Source organism: Trichophyton benhamiae (genome assembly GCF_000151125.1).
Source record: "Trichophyton benhamiae CBS 112371 chromosome Unknown contig01094.0, whole genome shotgun sequence".
Lineage (NCBI taxonomy): Eukaryota > Fungi > Ascomycota > Eurotiomycetes > Onygenales > Arthrodermataceae > Trichophyton > Trichophyton benhamiae.
The window spans coordinates 72,183-95,319 of NW_003315093.1; the positions used below are offsets into that span (position 1 = coordinate 72,183).

General features: G+C 47.4%; 7 protein-coding genes across 7 annotated transcripts; 4 read left to right on the plus strand and 3 right to left on the minus strand.

Annotated features, from left to right (window-relative positions):
• Positions 1 to 924: 924 nt before the first annotated feature.
• Positions 925 to 1,810, minus strand: ARB_01589 (uncharacterized protein; the record flags this gene model as incomplete). Its single annotated transcript, XM_003012035.1, has 2 exons — positions 925 to 1,297; positions 1,377 to 1,810. 2 exons carry the CDS (start codon positions 1,808 to 1,810, stop codon positions 925 to 927), a joined length of 807 nt encoding a protein of 268 aa, XP_003012081.1.
• Positions 1,811 to 2,558: 748 nt separating this feature from the next.
• Positions 2,559 to 4,499, plus strand: ARB_01590 (pentatricopeptide repeat protein; the record flags this gene model as incomplete). The annotated part of the gene is made up of 1 exon (XM_003012036.1): positions 2,559 to 4,499. One exon carries the CDS (start codon positions 2,559 to 2,561, stop codon positions 4,497 to 4,499), a length of 1,941 nt encoding a protein of 646 aa, XP_003012082.1.
• A 466-nt stretch (positions 4,500 to 4,965) lies between these two features.
• On the plus strand, positions 4,966 to 6,822 carry ARB_01591 (uncharacterized protein; the record flags this gene model as incomplete). Its single annotated transcript, XM_003012037.1, has 3 exons — positions 4,966 to 5,113; positions 5,151 to 5,212; positions 5,278 to 6,822. The coding sequence occupies 3 exons, from the start codon at positions 4,966 to 4,968 to the stop codon at positions 6,820 to 6,822; spliced, it is 1,755 nt and encodes a 584-aa protein (XP_003012083.1).
• A 460-nt stretch (positions 6,823 to 7,282) lies between these two features.
• ARB_01592 (uncharacterized protein) lies at positions 7,283 to 8,752 on the minus strand (the record flags this gene model as incomplete). The annotated part of the gene is made up of 5 exons (XM_003012038.1): positions 7,283 to 7,354; positions 7,545 to 8,097; positions 8,155 to 8,363; positions 8,428 to 8,595; positions 8,678 to 8,752. The coding sequence occupies 5 exons, from the start codon at positions 8,750 to 8,752 to the stop codon at positions 7,283 to 7,285; spliced, it is 1,077 nt and encodes a 358-aa protein (XP_003012084.1).
• A 1,420-nt stretch (positions 8,753 to 10,172) lies between these two features.
• ARB_01593 (uncharacterized protein) lies at positions 10,173 to 11,270 on the plus strand (the record flags this gene model as incomplete). Its single annotated transcript, XM_003012039.1, has 2 exons — positions 10,173 to 11,014; positions 11,093 to 11,270. The coding sequence occupies 2 exons, from the start codon at positions 10,173 to 10,175 to the stop codon at positions 11,268 to 11,270; spliced, it is 1,020 nt and encodes a 339-aa protein (XP_003012085.1).
• Positions 11,271 to 16,626: 5,356 nt separating this feature from the next.
• ARB_01594 (uncharacterized protein) lies at positions 16,627 to 17,445 on the plus strand (the record flags this gene model as incomplete). Its single annotated transcript, XM_003012040.1, has 3 exons — positions 16,627 to 16,708; positions 16,751 to 17,022; positions 17,116 to 17,445. 3 exons carry the CDS (start codon positions 16,627 to 16,629, stop codon positions 17,443 to 17,445), a joined length of 684 nt encoding a protein of 227 aa, XP_003012086.1.
• Positions 17,446 to 17,893: 448 nt separating this feature from the next.
• ARB_01595 (uncharacterized protein) lies at positions 17,894 to 19,085 on the minus strand (the record flags this gene model as incomplete). Its single annotated transcript, XM_003012041.1, has 3 exons — positions 17,894 to 18,268; positions 18,333 to 18,850; positions 18,956 to 19,085. The coding sequence occupies 3 exons, from the start codon at positions 19,083 to 19,085 to the stop codon at positions 17,894 to 17,896; spliced, it is 1,023 nt and encodes a 340-aa protein (XP_003012087.1).
• Between the last annotated feature and the right edge of the window lie 4,052 nt (positions 19,086 to 23,137).

The window sequence follows — 23,137 nt, forward strand, 5'->3', positions numbered from 1 at the left end:
CCGGGTAGCCACTCTCTATTTCGGCGAATTGAGCTCGAGAATTGGGATTCGGCCGTTCTCTTGTTTTCGGGAGGGGAGAGGCGGGTATAGGTATACGAGACCGATCGCGAGAACTTCGCTTCTGGAGCTTTTCAAGGGCGAGAATTCGGAGGCGCTGGTGGGCGTAGTGGGAGATGGCTAGGCTCGTATGACCATTCACCAGAAAGGGAGTCGGATGGCGGGCTTGATCAGCGTCTCCCGTCGTGCTGGCCAGCTCCAGACCGTTTTATCCACGGCACAAGCAAGCTTTTAAACTGCCCTCGAGGCCGTCTGGGCTGCTTTGGCTGCTCCTTTGGTTTCTTGTCATCAACGTCGCCGCCGTCGTTCTCTTTGGCGCAAGATGAAACGTACACATCACGTGAGTGATGAACAGCGTTCGAGGTGTTGGTTATTTTTGGGAGAAACGAAGCAGGAGACAACAAGCCGGGGTCCAACAGTCAACTCTGAGGCCTCCGCCCTTTTCTTTTTCCTCCTCACGCCGAAGAACGGTCCTTTTTACGCGAGCTGGTGAGACGAAACTGCGAAACTGATGCTGTCCTGCGTCTGTTTGAGGGCGTCGAGAACTCTACGATGTGGGGGAAGTTTTCCGGCGAGAAGAGAGCCGACAAAATAGTGAGAGGGTTGCCAGCTCTAGTCCGCTTAGCCGTGACAATGAAACTGGATGCGGTTTCAATAACGGTGGAGCGAAGATATAGTTGAAACTACAGACGAGTTCGAGGATACGCCGGGGGGGGGGGGGGGAGTGATGTGGCAGTTGCTTGGGGGGTTCAGGAAATGTAGGAAACGAAGGATGGCGAGCCGAAGGTAAAAGTACAGATGATAATATACAAAGCCGTATCCTACCGCCGTCTATCGTACCCGTATCATATATCTAGCTATTGCCTATTAAAGCGGTTTGATAGATTCCAGTAACTTGGATTCTGGAGCACTCAGGTCATTGCCCGCCATAGATGATTCAGCCTCTGCCTCTGTAATCTCTGTGCCAGCGAAAGCTGCCCTGCTGCTCTGCTGCAGCACAATCTCAGTCTCTGCCCACTTCTTCCAGCGGTCGTACTCTTGGTTCTCGAGCTCCATTCCGATAGTGTTTGCGTCTAGGCCGAAGTATGCACCGGTTGCTCTGGCCTCCTCTTGAGCAATTCTCCTTTCGACGTCCTCCTGGAGTCGAAGTTTGTAAAATTCACGGCGAGCAATATCGTAAGCTTGCTCCTTGGTGATGTCCGGTACCGTATTGAGAAGATGCAACTGTCTCTGAACAACACTGCAAGTTTATAGTGTGGTTAGTCAACGATGGAAAACACTGTCCTGTAGAGCTGAAGAGCTTAAGGGTAAATAAATACCTTTCTCCATCCACACGTTTCCTATTCTGTTGCAGGCTCTCCCAGTTATACCGCATGTGGTCCTTTCCGTCGTTCTCCAATACCACTCTCGGCCGCGCAAGTTCCCATGGGTGGTCACGATAAAATTCTCTTCGTAGCTGGTCTTCCTCGAACTCCATTTTTACCGGTTGGAACATGCGACTGGGCTTCTTAGACTTTGTACGGCGGGTAGGGCGAGTTTCGATGACGCTCCGGGGCTCCGTCTTTCCAGGTAGCGTCTTCATTCTCTCTCTGGTAAGAGGATGCTGTTGTGGTAGGTTTCGCACCAACACGCTCGATGGGGGGATTCTCTCCATAATATCAATCCAGCATGGTAGCTTTGAGGTTTTGCCTGCCCTTTGCTGTGCAATGGCCGTTCTCCGGACCTGGAGAGCCGTGAAGTTGAGCTTTCCCATGGCTGCTGGTGTGCTTGGAGGAAGAGTCTCAACAGGCAAACAGGCGCACTCGAAGGGCACCAAACTGTTCAATTGAGAGGCACTCGCCCTTTTCACACAGACAGAACAGATGAAACACAGTGGAAGACTCCGGGAAACTCCAGCGCTGCAGCTGTAGATATTGGGCTGGAGCGATTTGGTTCTCCTGCTGGTGAGAAATTTGCGAGGAACTCTCAAAAGGCCTTGATTGGCCAATCAGCGATCAGGCCTCTTCGGCGTAAGCAAAAATTGAATATCCAATTCCACGCCGTTCAAATACAAATGCTGAATCAATCTTTCACATCCTCCCTTGATATCCCTTGTCTTCGGCTGGAACCTCTTGTTTTCTCCTTGAATTTTCACTTGCTTCTGTTTTCTCTACTTCTCCTATTGGCAGAACAGGCGCTACAATATCCGATATTCGACTCTACTTGCGCATACCCGCAGCACTTGGATTCAATGACACCATGTCAGCTATCTCATGTCTCTGTATAGAAGCTTGGAAGGGCCGGCAAGCGCCCAGCATATCATTAACGCGGGCCGCAGTCGCCTGCGAACTAATATTTTGAGATCCTCGCAAGTAAATCGCCCCGAAATGATGCGGCGGCCGCTGTCGACTCTTCCTGTATGGACCAACAACATTCTTGTTACAGAAAGTTTTATAAGGTGCCTGGTCGCAGCGGGATTCTGCAAAAGGCATGCACCCTACAGAAGCACGTCGCCAACCCGGATGCCTCGGCCGTTTCTCCCCCCGACAGCCATCAGGCTACAGACTACCCTGAACAGCGCCTTATGTACAGATTCAACCGATGATAGAAGCGAATACAATGACACGCCGTATCCAGAAACAGACGGACAGCGAAATACCAAGCGAAAACGGCCGAAATATATACGAGAAGGTGACTATCGCTCAGACAAGAGGAGCCCTGCGGTGATAGTTAAGGGACCTAAACACGGTCTACAGTCAAAGGGCACGCTTCCACAAGAGTTTAACGTGGATGATTTAACCTACAACAGAGCAAAACACGCTAATACTGAGGAGTCAAAGTTGCTTTTTGGACTATACCTGGGTGTCCTTGGGAAAGCTGAAGGAACGACGAGTCTAAAGGTTGTGCTATCGAACCCACAGAGGGAGGTTTTGGTGCCATCTCGGCCATGCAAACAAGCCGGGAATGATGATCTAGACGCCAATGGGGTTTCTCACCTTATCTCTCTTCTCAACCAAGAAGACTGTGGTGACCAAGAGCTTTTCGCAGCTTACAGACGGATCCCTTCACCAGGAGTTTCCTACCTTAGCTCAAAAACCAGGGGTAAACTATTGCATCGATTTGCGAAACCCGAACGTAAGGGTCGAACGGGCGTTTTCTATTACCTTACTTTGGTTGATGATATGTGTGATGCCTCCCTTGAAATGTCTCCATCTCTCTGGACTGCAGCGATTCATCTCGCAGGAAAATCTGCATCTACTGTGAAACGGGAGGATCTTGACGCTGCTATTGGCGTATGGCGGAGAATGGAGCATGAAGGCAATATATCGAGCTCCAGTGTTGCCTTCAACATTCTCTTTGACCTGGCCATAAAGTCCGGGCAGTTCCGCGTAGCGGAAAGGATTATAGCGGACATGAAGAAACGAAAAGCCAAGTTCTCCCGGTTTGGCAGGGTTGCGCAAATTTTTTTCAATGGCTTAAAGGGGAACGCCCGAGGGGTCCGTCGAGCATACGATGATTTCATCAAAGCCGGTGAAGTTGTGGACACCGTGGTTTTGAACTGCGTGATTGCGTCGCTCATTCGCTCCGGGGAAGCTAAGCTTGCCGAAATCATGTATGAAAGGATGAAGGAAGCCCACGAGAGACTCAAAAAGAATACATCCGAGAAGGCTGTCATGTATCCGCTGCCCTCTCAAGACTACTCTGCATATCGTAAAGCCAGCAAACGGCTTGGGAGGGTTCTTGGAATGACTTCTTATCTCCATGACAAGCTCCCAGATCATCACCGGGCGCTTCAAGCCGCTATGCCTTTGACACCAGATGCAAAGACTTTTCACATACTTCTTTCCTACCACGCACATGTTACGGGTGATTTGGGCCGTTTTCTATCTCTTTTGAGTGAGATGGAAGGCACTTTGTCAATTCCCTCTCATGGTATGGTCTATATCCTGTTGTTTCAGGGGTTTGCCATCCATGGTTCAAAGAAGAACACCAGATGGACATATCCTCGCCTACAGCGTGCCTGGCTCTCCTTCCTTCGTGCCGTGCGTGATTATGATGCGTCTATTCAGACAAAACCACGCACTGTAAACAGAAAGGCCAGATTCGCCTGGTCGACTGAAACATCCTTCCTTGAAGGCAAAGAACAAGAAACCCAAGCAACCGCGGAGGAAGTGGAAGAAGCCGAGGAGGAATTCAAGGAAGAGGCAAATAGAATTTTCCACGGCACGTTTAATGACGCTCGCGAAGAACTCGAGGACGAGTGGAAATACGAAAATAGCGTCTATCTGGGCCGAACTGTCATCATTGCATGCCTCCGCGCCTTCTTTACCTGCGGTGGAAGGTCTGCTGTTCTTGGAGTATGGGAACAGATTGATCAATTATGGCAAGGAAATTTGAAACAGAGAGATATCGATGCAGTGCGGGCAGTTCTCCGAGAACTCGTGCCGCCCCGATGTAACTGAATGAATTTTTTTTACTATGGTTCCTATTCTCCTACTCATCTAGGAAGATATTGTCTAGATACCCCATTCTACCATGTTGTACAGTATGTATTATCCATTAGCGCCTAATGAGCCGTTTCGTTATATACCAAACACCCAGAGAATTGTATATATTATCGCATTACACCTATCAAATTCAAATTAACCGCGCGCTTATAATTAGAGTTCCACCAATAACTAGCTCCGCGATAATTTAATATCACGTGAAATCTCGAGGTAATTACTAGCCTAAATTGGATAATTCGTCGCGTTAAGTTGAAGGGATCATTTATTCAAACCATCTCGGCAGGATATCAAACTCAGAGCTACAGCAATTAGATGCTATGGCAGCGGGATGAGTCGCCAGCCTATTGATATCGACTTCACGCTCCGTCGAGTCTTCGGGAAAAAGTCGTTTAGGCAAGTAGAGAATACTTCATGATGTTATATGAATACCAATCCTGACCTTCTTCCAAGGCCCCTTCAACGCGAAGTTATCCAGGCTGCCATCGAAGGACATGATGTATTTCTTCAGGCAGCAACGTCTTTTGGCAAAAGCCTGTGTTTCCAACTACCAGCGGTAGTTGCTCATGGAGGTTAGCTAACCCCCTCAGCTTCCAGGTTATCGTCTAGGAAGGGTGGCTAAGAATGCATTTAAAGTCACTGTTGTGGTGTCACCACTCTTATCGTTGATGGTACGTTGTATTAAACAGATCTGCGGATAATCCTAGGCAAATATCTCACTTCTAATGCTACCTAGGTGGACCAAGTTGCGAGTCTTGAGGCTAGAGCAATACCAGTCGCAACTATTAATTCTACAACCTCAGGGTCCAAACGCAAGGAGATCCTTGCGGACATTTTGTCAGGACATCCAGTGACTCGCCTTTTATATGTTACCCCAGAATTCTGTCAGACTGAAACATTCAGGCGAAGTATTTCAACGGTACATCAACAAGGGGAGCTCACAAGAGTTGCAATTGATGAGGCTCATTGTGTTAGCGAATGGGGTCATGACTTTCGACCTGCATATAAGGCCCTTTCCTGGTTCAGGCGAGAACTAAAGGACCCTATCGTACCCATGACTGCTCTAACAGCTACTGCAACAGCTCGTGTTCGTCATGACATATTTAATCTTCTTGGGCTGGATACAAGCACTTTAAAGAAATTTAGTACATCATCGGCCAGACCAAACATTCACTATGAAGTGAAATATCTCCCAGAATGTGCTTACGACCTGACGGTGCCAGAAGATAACCAAATAGACCACCTTATATCGTGGCTAAAAGGCATACATCATCGTCGTCTGTCCCGGCTACCACGGCTAACCAATGATGCACAGGGTCAAATGAATGCAAGTCCTCTGGTTCCTCCTCCAATGTACGGGATCATATATGTGCCACTGAGAGCACTGTGCTGCGCTATCGCCAGCATTCTAAGCTCATACTCGAGTTTCAATATAAAAGCTGTTTCTTACCATGCCGGCCTTGCACCTACAGAAAGGGAGAGGATCCAAGCAATGTGGGCGGCACCTCATAAGAATGCAACGCCACCTAAAAATCCAACCAAGATAGCTGATACACGAAATCAGAAATCTACACCCCCGGCTTTCTACATTATTGTTGCTACAAACGCATTCGGAATGGGCATAGATAATCCTAACGTGCGCTTTGTTGTACACTGGACTCCGCCGCGTACCTTCGAAAGCTTTGTGCAAGAATCTGGGCGTGCTGGTAGAGACGGTTGTGCGGCTATTTCTCTCGTCTATTACAACCCGTCTGAATGTGTCAGAATAATCGACCGAATCCGCCAAACGGGAGACTTCGCGAACGAAACAGTCCGGTTGACAAGTAAAAGGACCTTTGAACATCTCACCGCTGCCGAACTCAAAGCCCGGGAAGAAGCAAAAGCTCAAAATACAGAAGCTATTCTAAGAAGTTTTGCAAAAGTTGTTAAATATTGTGAAACAACGGATCGGTGCAGACATGCTATGATTCGAGAGTTTTCAGATGACCTTGAATTGGAGCTTGCTCGGGATAGACCCCAGCTATCGTCTCAAACTGCATGCAGATCATCTGAGTCAAAGCCAAAGAGCCTTGCTGTGTGTGACTATGCATGCGACCACTGCAAAGAGGGCAGTGTTGTTTTGGCACAGAGGAAAAAGGCCGAGCTGAAAAGTGCCAACCAACTATGCGAGAATGAAGAAGGGGAAGACGCCGTCTACACCAAGATGAATCTATTGCATTTTATGGAATCATACCTGGCCAGACGCGAGACTAATTACCTGGTCGATATGTTCCCATGGTAACTTGGAGTTAATTCATTCTTCTTTGCGTAGGAGGCGGCTATTTGCAACTTCCCTTCTAGAACATGACCTTGGAACACAGAAGGCACGTTGCTCTGATCCGTATAAATATATTATAGGGAACAAGCCTTGGGAATGTGGGTCAGCAGGCTCGACAGTAGTCGGGTTAAAGATGGTCGGTCAATAAGCAAGAATATATCGGAATCTAGGTATACTATCTGTACACTTTCTCAGTTTTATACGCCTACGTTCCTGACTTGCTTTTTAGGTCTGCTTTCTCCCTTTGAATATACTATCTATAACTTATGTGCTAAGGGTACCGAACTTAGAAGTTTAATAGAGAAAGGTACAAGCAACCCCTTACATACCGAGTAAACACATATTAGATCTACCATACCAAGAAATGGGCCCATCCGTTGCGAGGTGGCAAGAGTTGAGTATTGTTATTATATTTATTTGAATATTAAACCTTTTGCTTAAGGAAAATTGCAAAACAAAAGTTGGCTTCGAAAGGTGGCCTGCTGTCCAAATGGAACTTGGAACATTGCTTGCATTCTGACATTTCATATTATCCCAAAGGTGCAATAATCAATTTTATTAGACTTTAATAGATTCTTGACACCTATCTAGAATGAAAGGCAGCTAGAGACCTGGTGGCGGTGGAACCTAGAAGGTAGCATTAGCGAGTAAGTTCGCATCAATCGAGGTCGCTGAACAAAACTTACAGAATTGTACCCGCCAGAAGGAGGCGGTGGTGGAGGAGGGGGCGTTTCTGATGAAGGCGGAGGTGGAGGGGGTGGGGGCGCGGCGGACTCAGGAGGTGGTGGAGGCGCGGTAGATCCAGCTTGTTGTTGTTGCTGCTGCTGTTGTTGTGCAGCTTGTTGGTAATATTGATAATAAGCAACATAATTTTGATATCCTCCATACGCAGCATAGGGGTCTTGGCCGCCATAATATTGAGCATATTGAGAACTATAATCCGGCTGAGCGCCACCTGCAGATGGAGTAGGCGTTGTTCCAGGGCCAGACTGCGGAGTCATCCCCGATGGTGTTTGAGGAGAAGAATGATTGTTATATCCTCCGCCACCATGATGACCGCCCCCGGATGAGTAGCCCATACCGTATTGATGGCGATCGCGATGACCGTAGCCTCCGCCACCGTGGTAACCTCGTTGTGGTGGTGGATTTTCTTTGAATTTCTCATACTGTTCCTTGACATTGCTGAGTAAATCCTCACACAAGGCTTTGGCATTTTGGACTTCATTAGGGTCAGGCCCGCTAAGAAAATGTTAGAACAAGAACAATGGGATAATAAAGACCGTTAGCAAAACTCACGCGACATGCAAATACATTGGTTCATCACTTTCTTGGTTAGTGCCATGTTCCTTGAATCCTGATCCGCGGCCCTTGATCTGGACACGGCAGTGAGTTTTCTGCTGGATGTGCTTCACGTATTGACCTCCCTGACCAACAACTTGGGCGCGCAAATTAAAGCCAGGGATGGGTTCCAGGTCAATTGGAATGCGTTCTTCGGGCCATTTTGGCTACATACCATAGTTAGCGTTGGAGTCGGGAGAGTAATATTAGCTACAATAGCTTCCAACTTACCCGACCAAATTCATCCCTCTCAACGCGCTCTGGTGGCTCCCTTCGGCGGAATCTTCGTTCATCAACCAGAGCGGGGAGCTCCTGCTTCATGAGCTCCTCAATTTTTTTGATAGCTTTATCCAGGCCCTCTCTTGTTCTGCTAGTGACATGCAAGTAAAGTGGCGGATTCTAACAAAGTAATGTTAGATTTTGGTCATATATAAAATGTTAAATGGAAACAGAAACAGGGGGTATACTATCGAGGACTTACCGAAGGGGTTGCCATGCTTTTATCCGGAAGATAGTTTCCTCTAGTGGTGACATCTTTTTCAAAAATAATGAGCATATTCTCTTAATCAACAAGTTTGTTTCTAGAATGCAAAACGGGGTGGGAGGAGAACTGTCGTACCGGCGCCAGTTTCTTCTTTAATCTAAATCACGCAGCGGAGGTCAGCAGATGCAAAATAGCGGGAGTTAGGTGCTATGAAGAATTGTGGGTAAGCTTCATCCATCATCACAAAAGTTGACGCAACGACGTGCTGATCAAAGATCAATCATGATAGAAAGTGAGAATACATCCCCCAGCGAGTAGCTGGTAATGCCCCGCCCCATACTTGGAGTTAGTTCCAGGGGAATAATATCTCGAGCCACACAAGAGCCTGGGAATATCAGCGGATATATTGTAGAGATATTTACCATCTTTTGAGTAGTGCTTTTCGTAATTGTATATCGGTTTCGGAGATCGTTGACTTCGATGTCTTTGATGTAATCGCCATCTGCCATGTATACTTCACCATTTATATGAGCAACCGAGGACGATGCCTTTGTAGAAGGGCTGGAAACCTAAGCCAACAGTCAGCCAAATAGGAGGTGCAAGGGTACTACTGCTTGAACATACCGAGCGTCCTGGCGGAGTGGAGGATGGCTGATAACCCTGTCTTGCTTGTATCTGCTCCTTTATTCTGGCCGCGGCGGCAGCTGTCGAATCACAATCATAATGGTTAGCTATCCAGCCTTCAATCCATCATATATTTCTCATGTAGCAAACGGGGCCAATATCAGATCGAACTCACCAGCGGCGGCCGCCGGGTCCGAGGGAGTGGCGGGCTTGCTCGCATCCTCTGAGCCCGGGCTGGATCGACGGTTTATCGGGCTACGATCCCGCACCGGCTCTGAAGCTCGAGAAGACGGCGAGCGCGAGCGTCTATCAAATCGAGACTGGCGTTTTGGTTCAGGCTCAGTTTGGTCAAACCGAGAGCGTTTAGTTCGCCTGTCACTATCCGACATTCTGGCCGTTTCGACGATCAGAGCTGGGCAAAAGGTATAAATGGACCAATAGGTTGCGAGCGAAGCTCTTCTTCTCTCCTGCGAAACGATTTCTTCCTTCCCTCTCTCTCATCAATTCCATCCCTCGCGATCAAAGCTTGGATGTTTTTTTAGTTTAATTTTATTTTATTTTTTTCTCCCTTTGGTCGGCCGATCTGATTAGTCATTAATATCACGTGAATATCACATGATACTAGAGCTAGTCCTAAAATGGCCAAGCTTCTTTTCTCCGATCTCGGCTCTTAGTCATTGTCACATGATCATGCTCCGGCCCAGCAAAATAGGAGAAAAAAGAAAAGAAATAAGATGGATATTCGAACTACTATTATTATTACTCACAAGCTGCCTGACTCAAAAAGGCGAAGCGAAGGAGATAAAAGGGTCTCCCGCTCCTCCTGGAGAACGAGTGGGATTTCGCTGAACCGTCCAGCATCAACTCGATGGCCTCTAAAGCTCTCTGTCGCGGCCAATTGCGCCTGGCATGGGTTGCAGGCGAGAATCCATGTCAGCGTCTGAGCTTAAAGAGCTATCACCATCACCAGAGATACCACCAACAGCAGCAGATCAGACTGTCATCCAGCTCAACATCTGCCCTCGCGTACAAGGCTCTTCACAGGCGCTCACCTCCTCCGCTACCCGTCTCTGATACATCGCCGCAATGGTCTGCTCCCGCCGCAGTGTCCTCCATTCTTTACGAGACCCCTGTTCCGTCCACCAAGCCTCCGAAGCGCCATGTTCTTAACTGCCTTGTACAGAACGAACCTGGCGTGCTGTCTCGCATTTCCGGGATCCTAGCTGCGCGAGGCTTTAACATTGACAGTCTTGTCGTATGTAATACCGAAGTCGAGGACCTGTCAAGAATGACCATCGTGTTGCGCGGCTTGGACGGCGTTGTCGAGCAGGCTCGCCGCCAGCTGGACGACCTTGTCCCTGTCTGGGCTGTCCTAGACTACACAGACTCTGCCCTCGTCCAGCGAGAGCTGCTGTTGGCGAAGGTCAGCATCCTGGGACCCGAAGTCTTTGAGGAGCTGCTTCAGCATCACCAGGAAATGTCTACTCCCGAGAGTGATACCAATAACCCGTCCTCCGAAGAAGCTCAGCATCGAGAAATGCACAAGGTGGACGGGTCACTGTCTGAAATTGCCGACTATCATCCAAATAGACTGGCTGCCAGTGAGGCTCTTCGACATAAGCATGAGCACTTAGAGGCTATTACTCATCTGACACATCAGTTCGGAGGAAAGGTGCTGGATATTAGTACCAACAACTGCATTGTTGAGCTGTAAGCTGGGCCCTCCATTCAATTGTAATTAGGCGGAACAAGCGAAAACCGGTCTGATGACTAACTTTCTATCATTAGCTCCGCGAAACCCAGCCGTATCAACTCGTTCCTTAAGCTTATCTCGCCTTTTGGTATCCTCGAGTCTACTCGAACTGGTCTCATGGCCCTGCCTCGTTCTCCTTTGACCTCGCCAGCTGAGGAGGTCGAAAAAGAAGCTGCCGACATTGTCGATACAAGCACCCTACCACCCGGTTAAACAACGCAACCTTCTGCTCAGGCTTTTATTTTACCATCCTGGTTCTGTCTTAGGTCTATGTAATATTATACCTACCGGCGTTTCTGTTTTATTCCCTCTTTTATTGGCGAGAATGTTACTGGAAACTCGCAACCAGTCGTATCTCTAAAATCTTCCCAGTCAGATCTAAAAGGTCGGGTTAGCGTGAACTTTTGAATTATCCCATATCTCCTGGCTTCCCTGGCCAAGGAGAACTTGAGCGTCGTACACCCAGTTCTTATGAATATTGTGCCTATCGATTGACATATAATGAAGCAGAACACAATAAAGTCACATTCATTAAAGGACTGTTTTCATATAATATACGAGGCACAATTCTAGACCGAGAACCGATATTAAGTGCAAAAGGAAAACACTGAGCGGTCTAAATTGCATGCGAGGCACACTATGGGTATATCAAGTAGTAAGGAAAAGAGACAATGGTGTATAAATGCAAGAGGCTCAGAAAGTAATGAATGGGAAACACAGAGCAAGAAACCTAGAAAGTGGCAGCCATTGGATGTTGCGGCTGGAGGGTATGAGGAAGCCTGTCACTCTCAGGGGCTTTCATCTCAAGAGACAGCAAGAAAAGAAAAGTCGTTAATCATAAAAAAACATATACAGTTGAACAGCCCAACGCGAGGCACAAACAGTCTTCACCCCCGACTGAATGGCCGTCTCTATTGTCAAGGCTGGCAGTCCGAGCAAATCCCACAATGAAGACGGGAATGCTCTTCTCCAACCTTCCTCGAGCAGTTGCAGTCCCGAGAGAAGATGGTTTCGATGGCACCGCATCGATAGTATAGCAGCTTCTTGCACATGGTTGGTAGGATATAGAGATATCGTGCTCTCTCTTGCGGCCTAGGGTTGGCTTGAAATGGCGGAATATTTGGCTGGTCAGGCTGACCGATTATTGCACAGGCTCTGTTGCTCTGCTCTGGAGATATCAATGCTGAATCCCGGCTGTCTGTCTCATGGATCAGGGCCTATACGATCTGAGTCCAGGTTAGCTTTAGCCAATACACATGGCACTTATATTCTCCGAGTGAAGCCATACTTGCTAGCCCTTTGACGATCTTTCCCTTGAGATATAGTATCTTCAACTGGGTAGTCATCCAATTTCTCCTGAAAGTGAGCGCCTCAGACAAGAAGAACGGAAGAAGGAACGAAAATAAGACCAGGTCCCGTGGGCCGGGGAGGGAGATATAGATTTATATATCTCTGCCCTGCCCGTGTACTCCATATACAACTATTTCCGTCCGCATATATTCATATGCTGGACAGGGCGGATCTCACCACCCAGCCAAACAGGGGGTGAGTGGGTAGAAAAGGGGGGGGCCATGACAGCAAACGAACGCCCAAACAGCAACAAAATAGAAGACTAAGGACCAAAAAAATAAAAGAAAAACACGATACGATGGAGCAAGAAACGTCATGGGTCGTACGGAACGATCACATAGCGTCAGGGAGCAAAAGAAAGCCGGTTTCTTGGGCATTAAAATCTCACTACATCGACTAACTAACTAGTAACAACACTTTGCCATCGGAGGCGAACAGATGTTAGAGATTTGCTCCACTCAACGGCATCCTTATTTTTATATCATGCATTTTGCGTTTCGAGGGATCGCTGGTCGGGGATGCCGTGTTGTGACATGCAGGATACATACACGCATAACACGCAGACAGACAGACATGTTGTGTATATATGCTCAGCCCCGGCGGAGGCTAAGATTCGATAGGGGCCAGCCTTGTGCTCTCCTTTAGGCGGAGGATGCAGGAAAACGAGAGACGAGAAGAAGAGGGCCTTGACCATGAGCGTTGAAGCCGAGCATGATGAGCGTCTCCATGACCTACCGGGACGGTTGAGCAGTGGATTTAGTTGAACTGCTCGGCCGCCTTTTCTTTGCTTTTTTATTCCTTTCATACCTATTCTGATATCTTGCAATTCCGCTCTGGTGGACATTGTAAACACGTAAGTCCGTCCCCGTCTCCTTGTTATCTCAAAGAATATGCGCTGACCGGAGATACAGCCCATGGCTAACTAATTATATCGGATAATCCAATATTTAGCTAGCCATCCAATCGACTGGGCGAAGTGTGTATCAAACTGTCCTCGAGCTGGCCACTGAGAGCACTCGCAATACTCCACTCTGACAGATATTAAACAGGGGACGCCTACCACAATATCGGTGAGTCCAAGGGACGGTCACCATGCGGTGAGGCGGTAGATACAAGATACCCCGGTGCTACCTGAGCCGTGGTATCATATTTGCGGGACGGAGTGGGTTTCAATATCCTGTCAACTGCCTGCCGTAATCAGTCATAACTACTCCGTAGCTGTTGTTATTCTTGCAGCCGTCTGGTGACTTGCATGCTGCGTATCTATGCCAAACACGCGGTGCAACTACTCCGTAGAGAGAGCATGCCGGATTGATGAATCTAAGAATAGGTTCTCCTCGTTTATGTATGTACAACATGCCATGCAGCTTTTGTGGTATTCTATTACCACATAAAGGCTTCAACACTAGCTAACCGTTAGATGAGATATCAGTTAACTAATGGTCACTCGACAGACCATCATGAAACTTAGCAAAGACTTCCCGGAAGCATCCGCCCAAGGCTGAGGAGTCAGCACACCTCTGAGCCTCTTTTTCGACGGCTCCGGATGCTATGTTTCCTCGATCAATTGGAAAACACCAGAGACATACTTGCTGGCGGGGTCGATATACTCGTATTCTCGCGTGGAAAAACGTACAATTGGGATGATGTGGCTTGCCAATTTGCGGCGAAATGCACAATGACATCAACCGTGTTTGAGGCTAATTACGAGAGCAGCCATCGTGCTTATTCCAACATGTGATGTGCAGCCGCTGCAGGCGAAGGATGGAGGAGCAGTTCGCGCATATTCGCTTGCCTGGTAGCTCCTTGTGTCTGCTGTAGGGAGTACGTGTGAAAGTTGCTGAAGCAGCAGGCGGACATGAAAGCCGATAACTAACAAATTAACCACCACTCGCGAGCTCGCTCAGATCGCCAGCTGCAGCCGAATTTCCTGCTCACTGATTCGACCCACGTATGCGGCATCCAGCATATGCACGATCAGGTCAGCCTCTGGGGGGAAGAGGCCAAGCTTGCAAGATACCCTTCCATACTCCCGGCTCCGGCGTGGACAAAGGACGGCGGAAGTATCAGGCTGTACTGCGCTGGATGTCCGGATTGATGCCTGAGGAGGACCCGGGGTTGTTGCCAGCAGCTGACAACGCCCTTTTTCTTTGCCGACTTGGGAGTCTCCTCGTCGTGTGCATTCATTCATGCAGCTTTTCACTGGCTGTTGCTTCGACCCCCCTTCATACATATGCGCCTTTCCTTCAGTCGTGTTCAATACCCCGCTGGTAACGACTGAGGACGACGCTGGCAATATTCTATATCCCTGGTCAGGCTGGTCCGAAGCATATCACCCTTCTCCTTAGAGGCAACAGAGATGTTCTTCGCATTCTCACAGTCAGTTCATATGCACCTACCTCTCGAGGCTGACATACTTTTACATACACCCCCTGTATGTTAGCTAGCCATTACTCCTGTTGGTGAACCGAGCATTATCTGTGAGAAACTGGCAACTGGATTGAATAAAATAACTCACGGAAGGGTATTATGTACCTGTGTGACAGAGAGAGAGGAACGTTCACCCGCTGATCGCCAGCATACCCTGTTCGGCCACAACCGCTTTTCTCGCAACATCATCTCTGCAAACCAGTACACCTCTTAAATTTGTGTTTTATGGAAAAGGATCATTTCCAATATGCGGAAGGTCTCGCTGTGTAAAAGCTTCTTCTCAGGGTGGAAGAGCAGATGGTGCATGAACAGAGTAGCACTACTAGATCCACCGTATCCAGCTGTATGCCCGATGCTAAGCAGTATACTTCCGCTTGCCTTTTATTATACTGGTCACTACTATGTTCGAGCCGTTTGAAGATGGTATATGAGATGATCGTGAGCTCATATGTGGAAGAGAAATGGTTCAAGGACGGGATTTCGCATAAATAAGCAAGGGAAATCCAGGCCGCTCCACAGAGCAGCACCCCTAGCCGCAACTCTTTGAGCGAACAGTCAGTTTATTCGAAATATGACTATGCTGGACAGCTTGGGGTGAGCCTGCATCGGGCTCGATTAATAATAACTGGGGAAGAGACGAGCTCGGCCGTGTCTCTAGAAGCGTACGCTTGGACAGAGGAACATCCCCAGAGCCGAACACATCCAGGGGAGGGATTATCGCAGCATATGCATACTTGATGCCATCAACAGCTTGCTACCCAAGCACGTCATGTCAGGACAAGGTCTTCTCCTGCAGGTATCGATGGATTTCGGGCTGGAATCATGCACCCATCACCGAAACATCGAGCTCCGCGTGAGGGGAAGACAAATTTCTATGGAGTAATCCCTAGTTATCACAATCGCCAAAGGAAAGGCGAATGTTCACTGCCAGGCTCATGGCCTTGTTGACTCGTCCTTGGGCTTTGGGTATCAGTTTCCCCGGCTGCCAGGGATGCAGGTCATGGCATACGAGAACCACCCATGGCTGGTTATGATGTCAACTACATTCGGCCGACTCGCTGGTTAACTAGTTGGTTGCTCTTTGTCGCCATCAACATACTCTTTCCCCCCGTATGCTAGCTGAAGGAGAAGCAGCTTTGGACCCATATTCTAATATATTGTTAAAGTGCTATACAGGAGCCGGAAAAAGATTCGCTCCCCTTAACTAGTTACTGGCTGGTTAAGTAATGGCGGCTCTCTGCCTGTTGAACCGGAGTACAAGGCAATCCTGGGCGGGGAGAACACTGTCTTGGAACAGCTGTAGGGATAAACAGGATATACACAAGAGCTACGTGCTCCGTCCTTCCGGTGCACTCTGCTGGGCCTTGCTTTCTGCGGGGGATGGAGCCGGCTAAGCATTTTCGATTCACTTGACCCTGCGGCTTTGTCGACCTCCTTTCCTTTTTATGGAACAAAGCAGGACAGATATCTCAAATCATGTACCCCGTAGGAGATGCATTCTTCGTTCAATAACCTAGAAATGGCCCTCCAGTTCAATATCTTTGCGGGAAACAAAGAAATTTAGGTGCTGTGGTCGGCACTGTTTTCTTCGATCCATTTCCCTCATTCCCTGCCTTCGTCGTCACTGCCCATGCCCGTTGTATCGCATGTTCATTCGGTGGTGACAGGGGCAAACCAACAACCATGCCCCAGCTTCTCCTCACGAGATGAAATGACGACTTCGGTCTAGGACATTCCCTGATTCCATTTTTTAGTAATTCGGAGCCCATGATCTATCCAGTATTGCAACATGGCATGGATGATGAGGATATATATCACCACAACTGCCTCCATCGAGCATCAAGCCCTCGAAAAATCAATCTTATACCCACGTAAGCAGTTAGAATCTTGACCTCCGGCCTCGAGCATATTAGCTATGAAGACAATATTACTCCTACCTTGCTTCCTGGCCTTAAGTGCGGCCGTACCAGTTAATGAATCTACACAAAAGCGGGACCCAGGTTGGGAAGCTCCTTTTAAAGCTGTCACCATGAGAGTTATGAAGAAGAATCCCTCTCGAGAAGAATACCTCCAGGCGTCCCAATCACGCTTCTGGGTAGGGGGCGAGCCGTCAACCTCCTGCCCCGATAACAATTGTTCTGAAATAAAAGAGACAGTTCTAAATGGAGGCAAAATGGATTCTTTGGTAAATGCCCTTATAATTAAACCCCCCCCTCCCCTATTCCCATTCCAATGAACAGCCCTTTTTTCAATCTCCCCATTCTAATCGCTGGGATAGAGCGTTGGAGTTGATGGCGGCCAGCGTATATATCTCGACGCTGACGGTGCCCTGCGATATACATCACCATCTGACCCTGCAATGCCGCCAGGCTCATACATGGCTAACCTGAACTACGCATACGACTGGGTCTTCGTGCCAAATCAACCGGGGACATGGTGGTGGGCATGCCCGAACACCCGGCTACGCAAGGACTACTACCAGCTATTTGCCCCTTTCAGCAATATAACGGTCCCCGGTATTGAAGATCCTTCAAAATCTTGCTATAGGGCAGATGTGGCTGGATTTGAATATACTGGCCCACTACCCGCTACATATGTGTATAACTGAACTGGTGGAATTGGGTTTGTTATTTCCTTTCTCCTCTTCCACTTCAATAATGTATTCAATGATTTGATAACCGCACGCCTCGAATGTTTCGGTTTTTTATGCCCATCACGAGTTTACAGCATGTTTTATGTATTTTACTAGTGAATAGCTTGCTTCCTTCAGAACTATTTTGTCCTTTATGCGCTCTGAATGCATATAGTCATGTATCCGTAGACTCACTCTTAAAGAGCACGAAATAGATAAACTGATAAGATAATTTGATCGAATATAAAAGTAGATAGGTTATGTTCTAATCATCTAGGTAGCTTACAGAATTAATATAACATCAAGTGGATATATAGAAAAGTACAATACTATCAAAAAAAAAAGAAAAAAAGAAAAAAAGAAAAAAGAGAGAGAGAGAGAGAGAGAGAAACTATAGAAGAAAGAAAAAGAAGGGAATGAGCTATTATATACCAGAGTCTTCCTGGAAGAATTCGGCGGGATAATGATTCTCAGCGTTGCCGTACCATTTATCCCAGTTGTCGCACACCCGGCGCATTTCCTTGACATCTTCAGGGTGGGATTTGAGATACTTTACAACGTCGTTCTTATCTTCCAAGATTTGAAGAGCGAGGCCAGCAGAAGCATGCCATGCGATGTGGCAGTGCATAAGCCAGGAGCCAGGGTTGTCAGCTTTGAAGGCAATGACAACAAAGCCATTGCTGGGAAGTAGAACAACATCGCGGCGAGGTGGGTTATCAAGCTTGAGATTCAGATTCTTGCTGTTGAATGGTTCATAAGACTGCTGTAGAAGGGCGAAATCATGGCCATGGAAATGTAGCTATTTTAATAATGTTAGCGTTTGATAGCCCTGTGTGATGAGACGATTTCCATTATTGACATACTGGATGAGCATTTGGAGCCTGTGTTCTCGCAAGCTCTGCTTGTTTTTCTTGCCCCGTAACGACAAGGTATACCCACTGCTCATGTGTATAGTCGTTTGCTGGGTAAACAGTCCAAGTTTCAGGCCAATCTTCGATGTCCATGTTCTTCACGATGGGTTTAGAGTAGTTAAGCCACATCGGCTGGGGCCCAACCCCCCAATTCGCAATCTTTGGCGCATCAGTAGGACGGCCGGGAGGGTTCCAAATATCAATGCCGATTTTCTGCGTCTTTGTCATCAAGTCTGGTGCAAGTAATGGATCTGGTACAGTCCATTTCTGTATTGGTTTCAGTCGCTCATATGGTTCATCGCGGCAACTGATATCGTATCCACCGCCTTCAGATTTGGGCAGCACATTGGTCTTCTTCCCGTAGTACAACGCCCCCATCCTTTCGTCAGGCACATGATCTTTCCGGAATCTGCTGCATCCATCTCCCGCAGGTACCATGCGAATCCAGAAAGAATCCCCGTCTTTCACGTCTGGTAGGGTGTTTAGAATGACATGATAACGTTGGCCTAAGCGTGTTAGATGCCTTTCTTCCCTATCCTTTCACTCCTTCTGAGACAAAGTGCAATGCCACTTACCAATACCAATGAGGATGTGAGAAGTATCATACGGCTCCAACGGAACAAGATCGGCACCTATGACAGTAAAATTGTGCTTATCAATCGAGAAGACGAAAGTGGTATCGGTGGATGTATTAATCAACCTCATCAGATACTTTTTGCCCTTTATAGAAGCAATGTTAGATTTTGAGGGTGAAATGTTTTCGAGCAAGACAGTTACTCACTGCTTTCACAAGTGTGCTATAGGGTTTCCGGGTTGTATCGTTGTTATAGTTTCCTATAATTATTATCAGCATCAAACCTTCAGGTTGAAGTTAGAATTATCCCATACCGATTCCATTCAAAATCTGGCTGTCCATTTCTGGGGGTATCCTGGTCTGTACTTTATAGTAGTCTTGGAAAGCACTCCTATGAAGATGATCACCCAAAAGGAGAGGGTCAATGGACGCATCATATTCTGCACTTGAAGGACCGTGGATAGTCAAAGGACCAACTAAGCCATCTGAGTACTGAAGAGAATAGTGGCTGTGATACCACGTTGAACCGTACTGTGTAGCTCTAAACCTGTATGTGAAAGTGTCCTCTGGTGCAATAGGGCATTGTGTAACGCCAGGTACACCATCCATTAGAAGGTTATCGAACATTCGGAGGCCATGACAGTGGAGGGCAGTTCCGTTGTATTTCAGTTTATTGGTAACGGTTATTTCTGATCTGAGTTAGTAAGGTTGTAGGAGATCAGAATCATTCTTGGGGTTACTAACCAACAATGTCGCCCCAACACGCTTCTAGTCAATGTTAATAAATGCTCCGGACCAAAATAATCGAGAGGGAATACTGACGAATCCAAGGGCCTGGGTACTGGCCATTAAAGAGCATCGCATGGTTTGCGGTCACTCCGTCAAGATTGACAGTACCTTCATCCACCACCAAATTATACTACCAGGCCAGGAGATTAGATTGCATAGTTGAAGATACACGGGTAGTAAAGGAGATAGATTGCGAATTTTACCTTCCTTGTCACACCCTCTGGGAATATATTTTCATAATCGGTTGTAATATTGAATGCTCCTGGCGCAGGTGCTGGCCCATTACCAACCCATTTTAACCATCCAGTTTTACTGCCATTATCAGCTGCCCAGCCCTTCATTGAAGGGTATTTGCACTCAATAACGCGGCTGTTACTGTCAACATTTGGCGGGGGACTGAACGAGGGGCCGGGGAGGGTGTCTTTCCAACGAGGAACGGATAGGGAAAAGGTACATGTGGCAAAGAAGCCAATATTGAGAAGATAATTTAGCCTCATCGCGAGAGTGGGCCAAAGGGCAATCCGATATGAATTTAATGATCTTGATCTCTTTGAATTGAGAGATGGTGGTGGGCCTTCATGATATTTATGTTCTGTCCAAGGTGGATACAGGTATATCATATCCATCCCCGAAGGCCACAATCGGCCTCCCCTCTGGCGGGTTGTAGGGCATACGAGCAGGATGACTGAGCTCCTGATGGGGAATGGAATACGGTGCCTAAACGACGGACTTGAGCTTGCATACTCGAATGCAGGGTAGGGAGCAAAAGCGAGTGAGACGAAGGTTGCATTTCCATTGATGGGAAAGCGGATACCCTATTGCTCAACAAATCAATTTCCTAGCGCATTCCTACGGGCCGTACTCCATAAACGGGCATCTCAATGCATTCGTTGTGATCTAGCCTCCGAAGCGTTCCAATCCATGTTATGCCTGTTCATATCAAGAGTGTTGAAAGCCTGCTGGGATAACGTCGATCAAGAAGCTGCCCAGAATCTCTTGAATGAGATGGATAGGAAGTTAGCTGGTGGCCATGATCTCGAAACACGCGACCAATGGAAGGTAGCCGTAAATAACACAAGTTTCTATTTTAGGGCATTCTGGTCCCAAATTAGAATTTCCCACGCTTTCAAGCCGGGGGGCTGCATGAACATTCCAGGGGTATCATCCCACTATTTCATCCCACTATTTCTCCAATTGGAAGGTTTTTCGCCACGACATGATAGAATCAAGGCCGTAACAAAATGTGGTGAATGTACTGCCTTCTGTCGAGAATTACCGCTACCTCGTATGCGTATTCCAAAATGCAGTTATCGGGCAACTGAGAGTAATTTTCTTGTTAGAAACACTTAGCGCGAGTAGGTAACTAGCATGAGTTATCTCGTTTCCGAAAAAAATTTAAGAAAAAGGAAGTTTCCTATGATGTTACCCTTGTTTCTGTGTATCATCAAGGATTACCATGACTCTTCCATCTGGGATATGTTTTCCATGCATGGAGCACATGTTCAACGGAGTTGAAGGAAACGGAAGCAAAACCTCCTGCGTTGTGTCGATCCACCCAACGTAAGTTAGCGAATGCGTCAAGTAGTGGCAAGTCTTCAAGCATCTTGAAGGGAAATATGTAGATGTGAAAAGCAATATCATCCCATCCACCGGGGTGGACATGCAGGATGCCATTCCGTAGATAGCCAGTTGTTGGGGTGATGCTGAGAATGCGTTATACGATGGGATTGTTCCTTTTGCCCACGAGAAAGGATTTCATCGACGACTGATTCTCATTAGTTATCGATGAAGATTCCTCTTGGCGGGATCCTGATCATGGTATTTAGTATTTAATTATGGTGTACTTAATCCAAAATTGCCATTCATTTCCCTCGTCCCTCATTGTCAAGCTTCTTGATATTCCCACACTTTTGCAGATACGAAGGGAGGGCGTGGTCAGATTTTGTCCCCATTCTCGCTTTCAGCTATGCTGGAGTGAAGAGGTAACTCCTTCACAATGAACAAACCCCCACAAGGCCCGGTTGCATTTCGGTCAATACTCGAAAATCGGACCATGCTCAACAATCCAGGGTTCTATTTTTTGTACCCTGAACATGCAGGATACCGGATGGAGAACTCAAGACCGTTTGGATGGACATTGCAGTGTCCAGGGCCCTTCAAAAAAAATAACCTGGTTAAACCATACATAGTATGTGGTGGACTCGATAAATCTTTGCTCCAGATCTCGAAGCTGTGTTTTCCTTCGAGGATGGAATACGGAGAGTGGAAAGGAGGTTGATGGAGACATGCCAACATTGCACTCAAACAACCACCAACCAACCCAGAGACTAAATTAAACGGTCGTATGAACTTCGTACTTCGTTTATGTCGTGGCCTGAATGCTGTGTCGTAAATATAGCAGTGCATGCCAGGCCATGCTTGTTTCCTGCAGCATGCATCGTGCATCTTGCTTGTATTTCTTGGACTTGACAGCACTTCTCTCTCAGTGGCTTGAACAAACCGAACCCTGCGCTTGTCATCTGATAAAACGCTGTCGGTGGAAAGCAACGGTTAAAGTTCGATGTGTTGCGTCCAAGAGTCCAGGGATCCTCCCAAGTTCGTGCTGTTTTCTGAGACTGATGCCAAGGATGATGCTTGGCAAATAGTTATCCCCGGGCCGAAGGGGGTCAGCTTATCCGAATGATGCCGACTATGAGAGAGCTAAGCGGCAATGCATGGAAGGAATCTCGAGTCAACAGTAAGACGACAGGAGTGGCACATTCTTGCCATATGCATTCATGAGTCGCAAGGACCCTAGCCGAATTTCTATTCGCATCCTGTCAGGACTAGCATCTAAGCTCACTCTGCACGTAAAATAATGTACCCAAAGTCCAAAATAACCTCATCATAAATAGATCAAAAGGAGACAGAATACCCTAAGCAAAAACGAGTTCCAAGCCATCAAGACGCCATAAAAATTCCTTACCAGAGCATGCAAGGAAGCATTAAAGGAAGAAACAAAGGGCCACAGCATGTTACCAACCCACATTTATACCTATTCCCCGACCCGTGTAATCGACAGTTTGCCTAAAGTCTCCCAGTCTTACTCCGATATCAGCCAATAAATCAAGTTGTAGGGATCCACCCAGAGCATCCCTTAATGCTTGGTACCCTGCTCCGGTCAGGTCAGGGTGGACAGGAAGTCTCGGCGAGAGAGATGACCCTGGCGGTACTGCGAAAGGTGTATCATATTGAATTGTACCGACAGGAGAGGTGTGGTTAAAAAGCGATGTAGCGTTGATGTGTGTGACATAAAGAGTCTTCGATGAGAGCGGCGACATAATCGTAAAGTCGGCAGTAGATGTCAAAAGATGTAACTACTCGGAAGGAGAGCCAAGTAAACATTTGCTTTCTG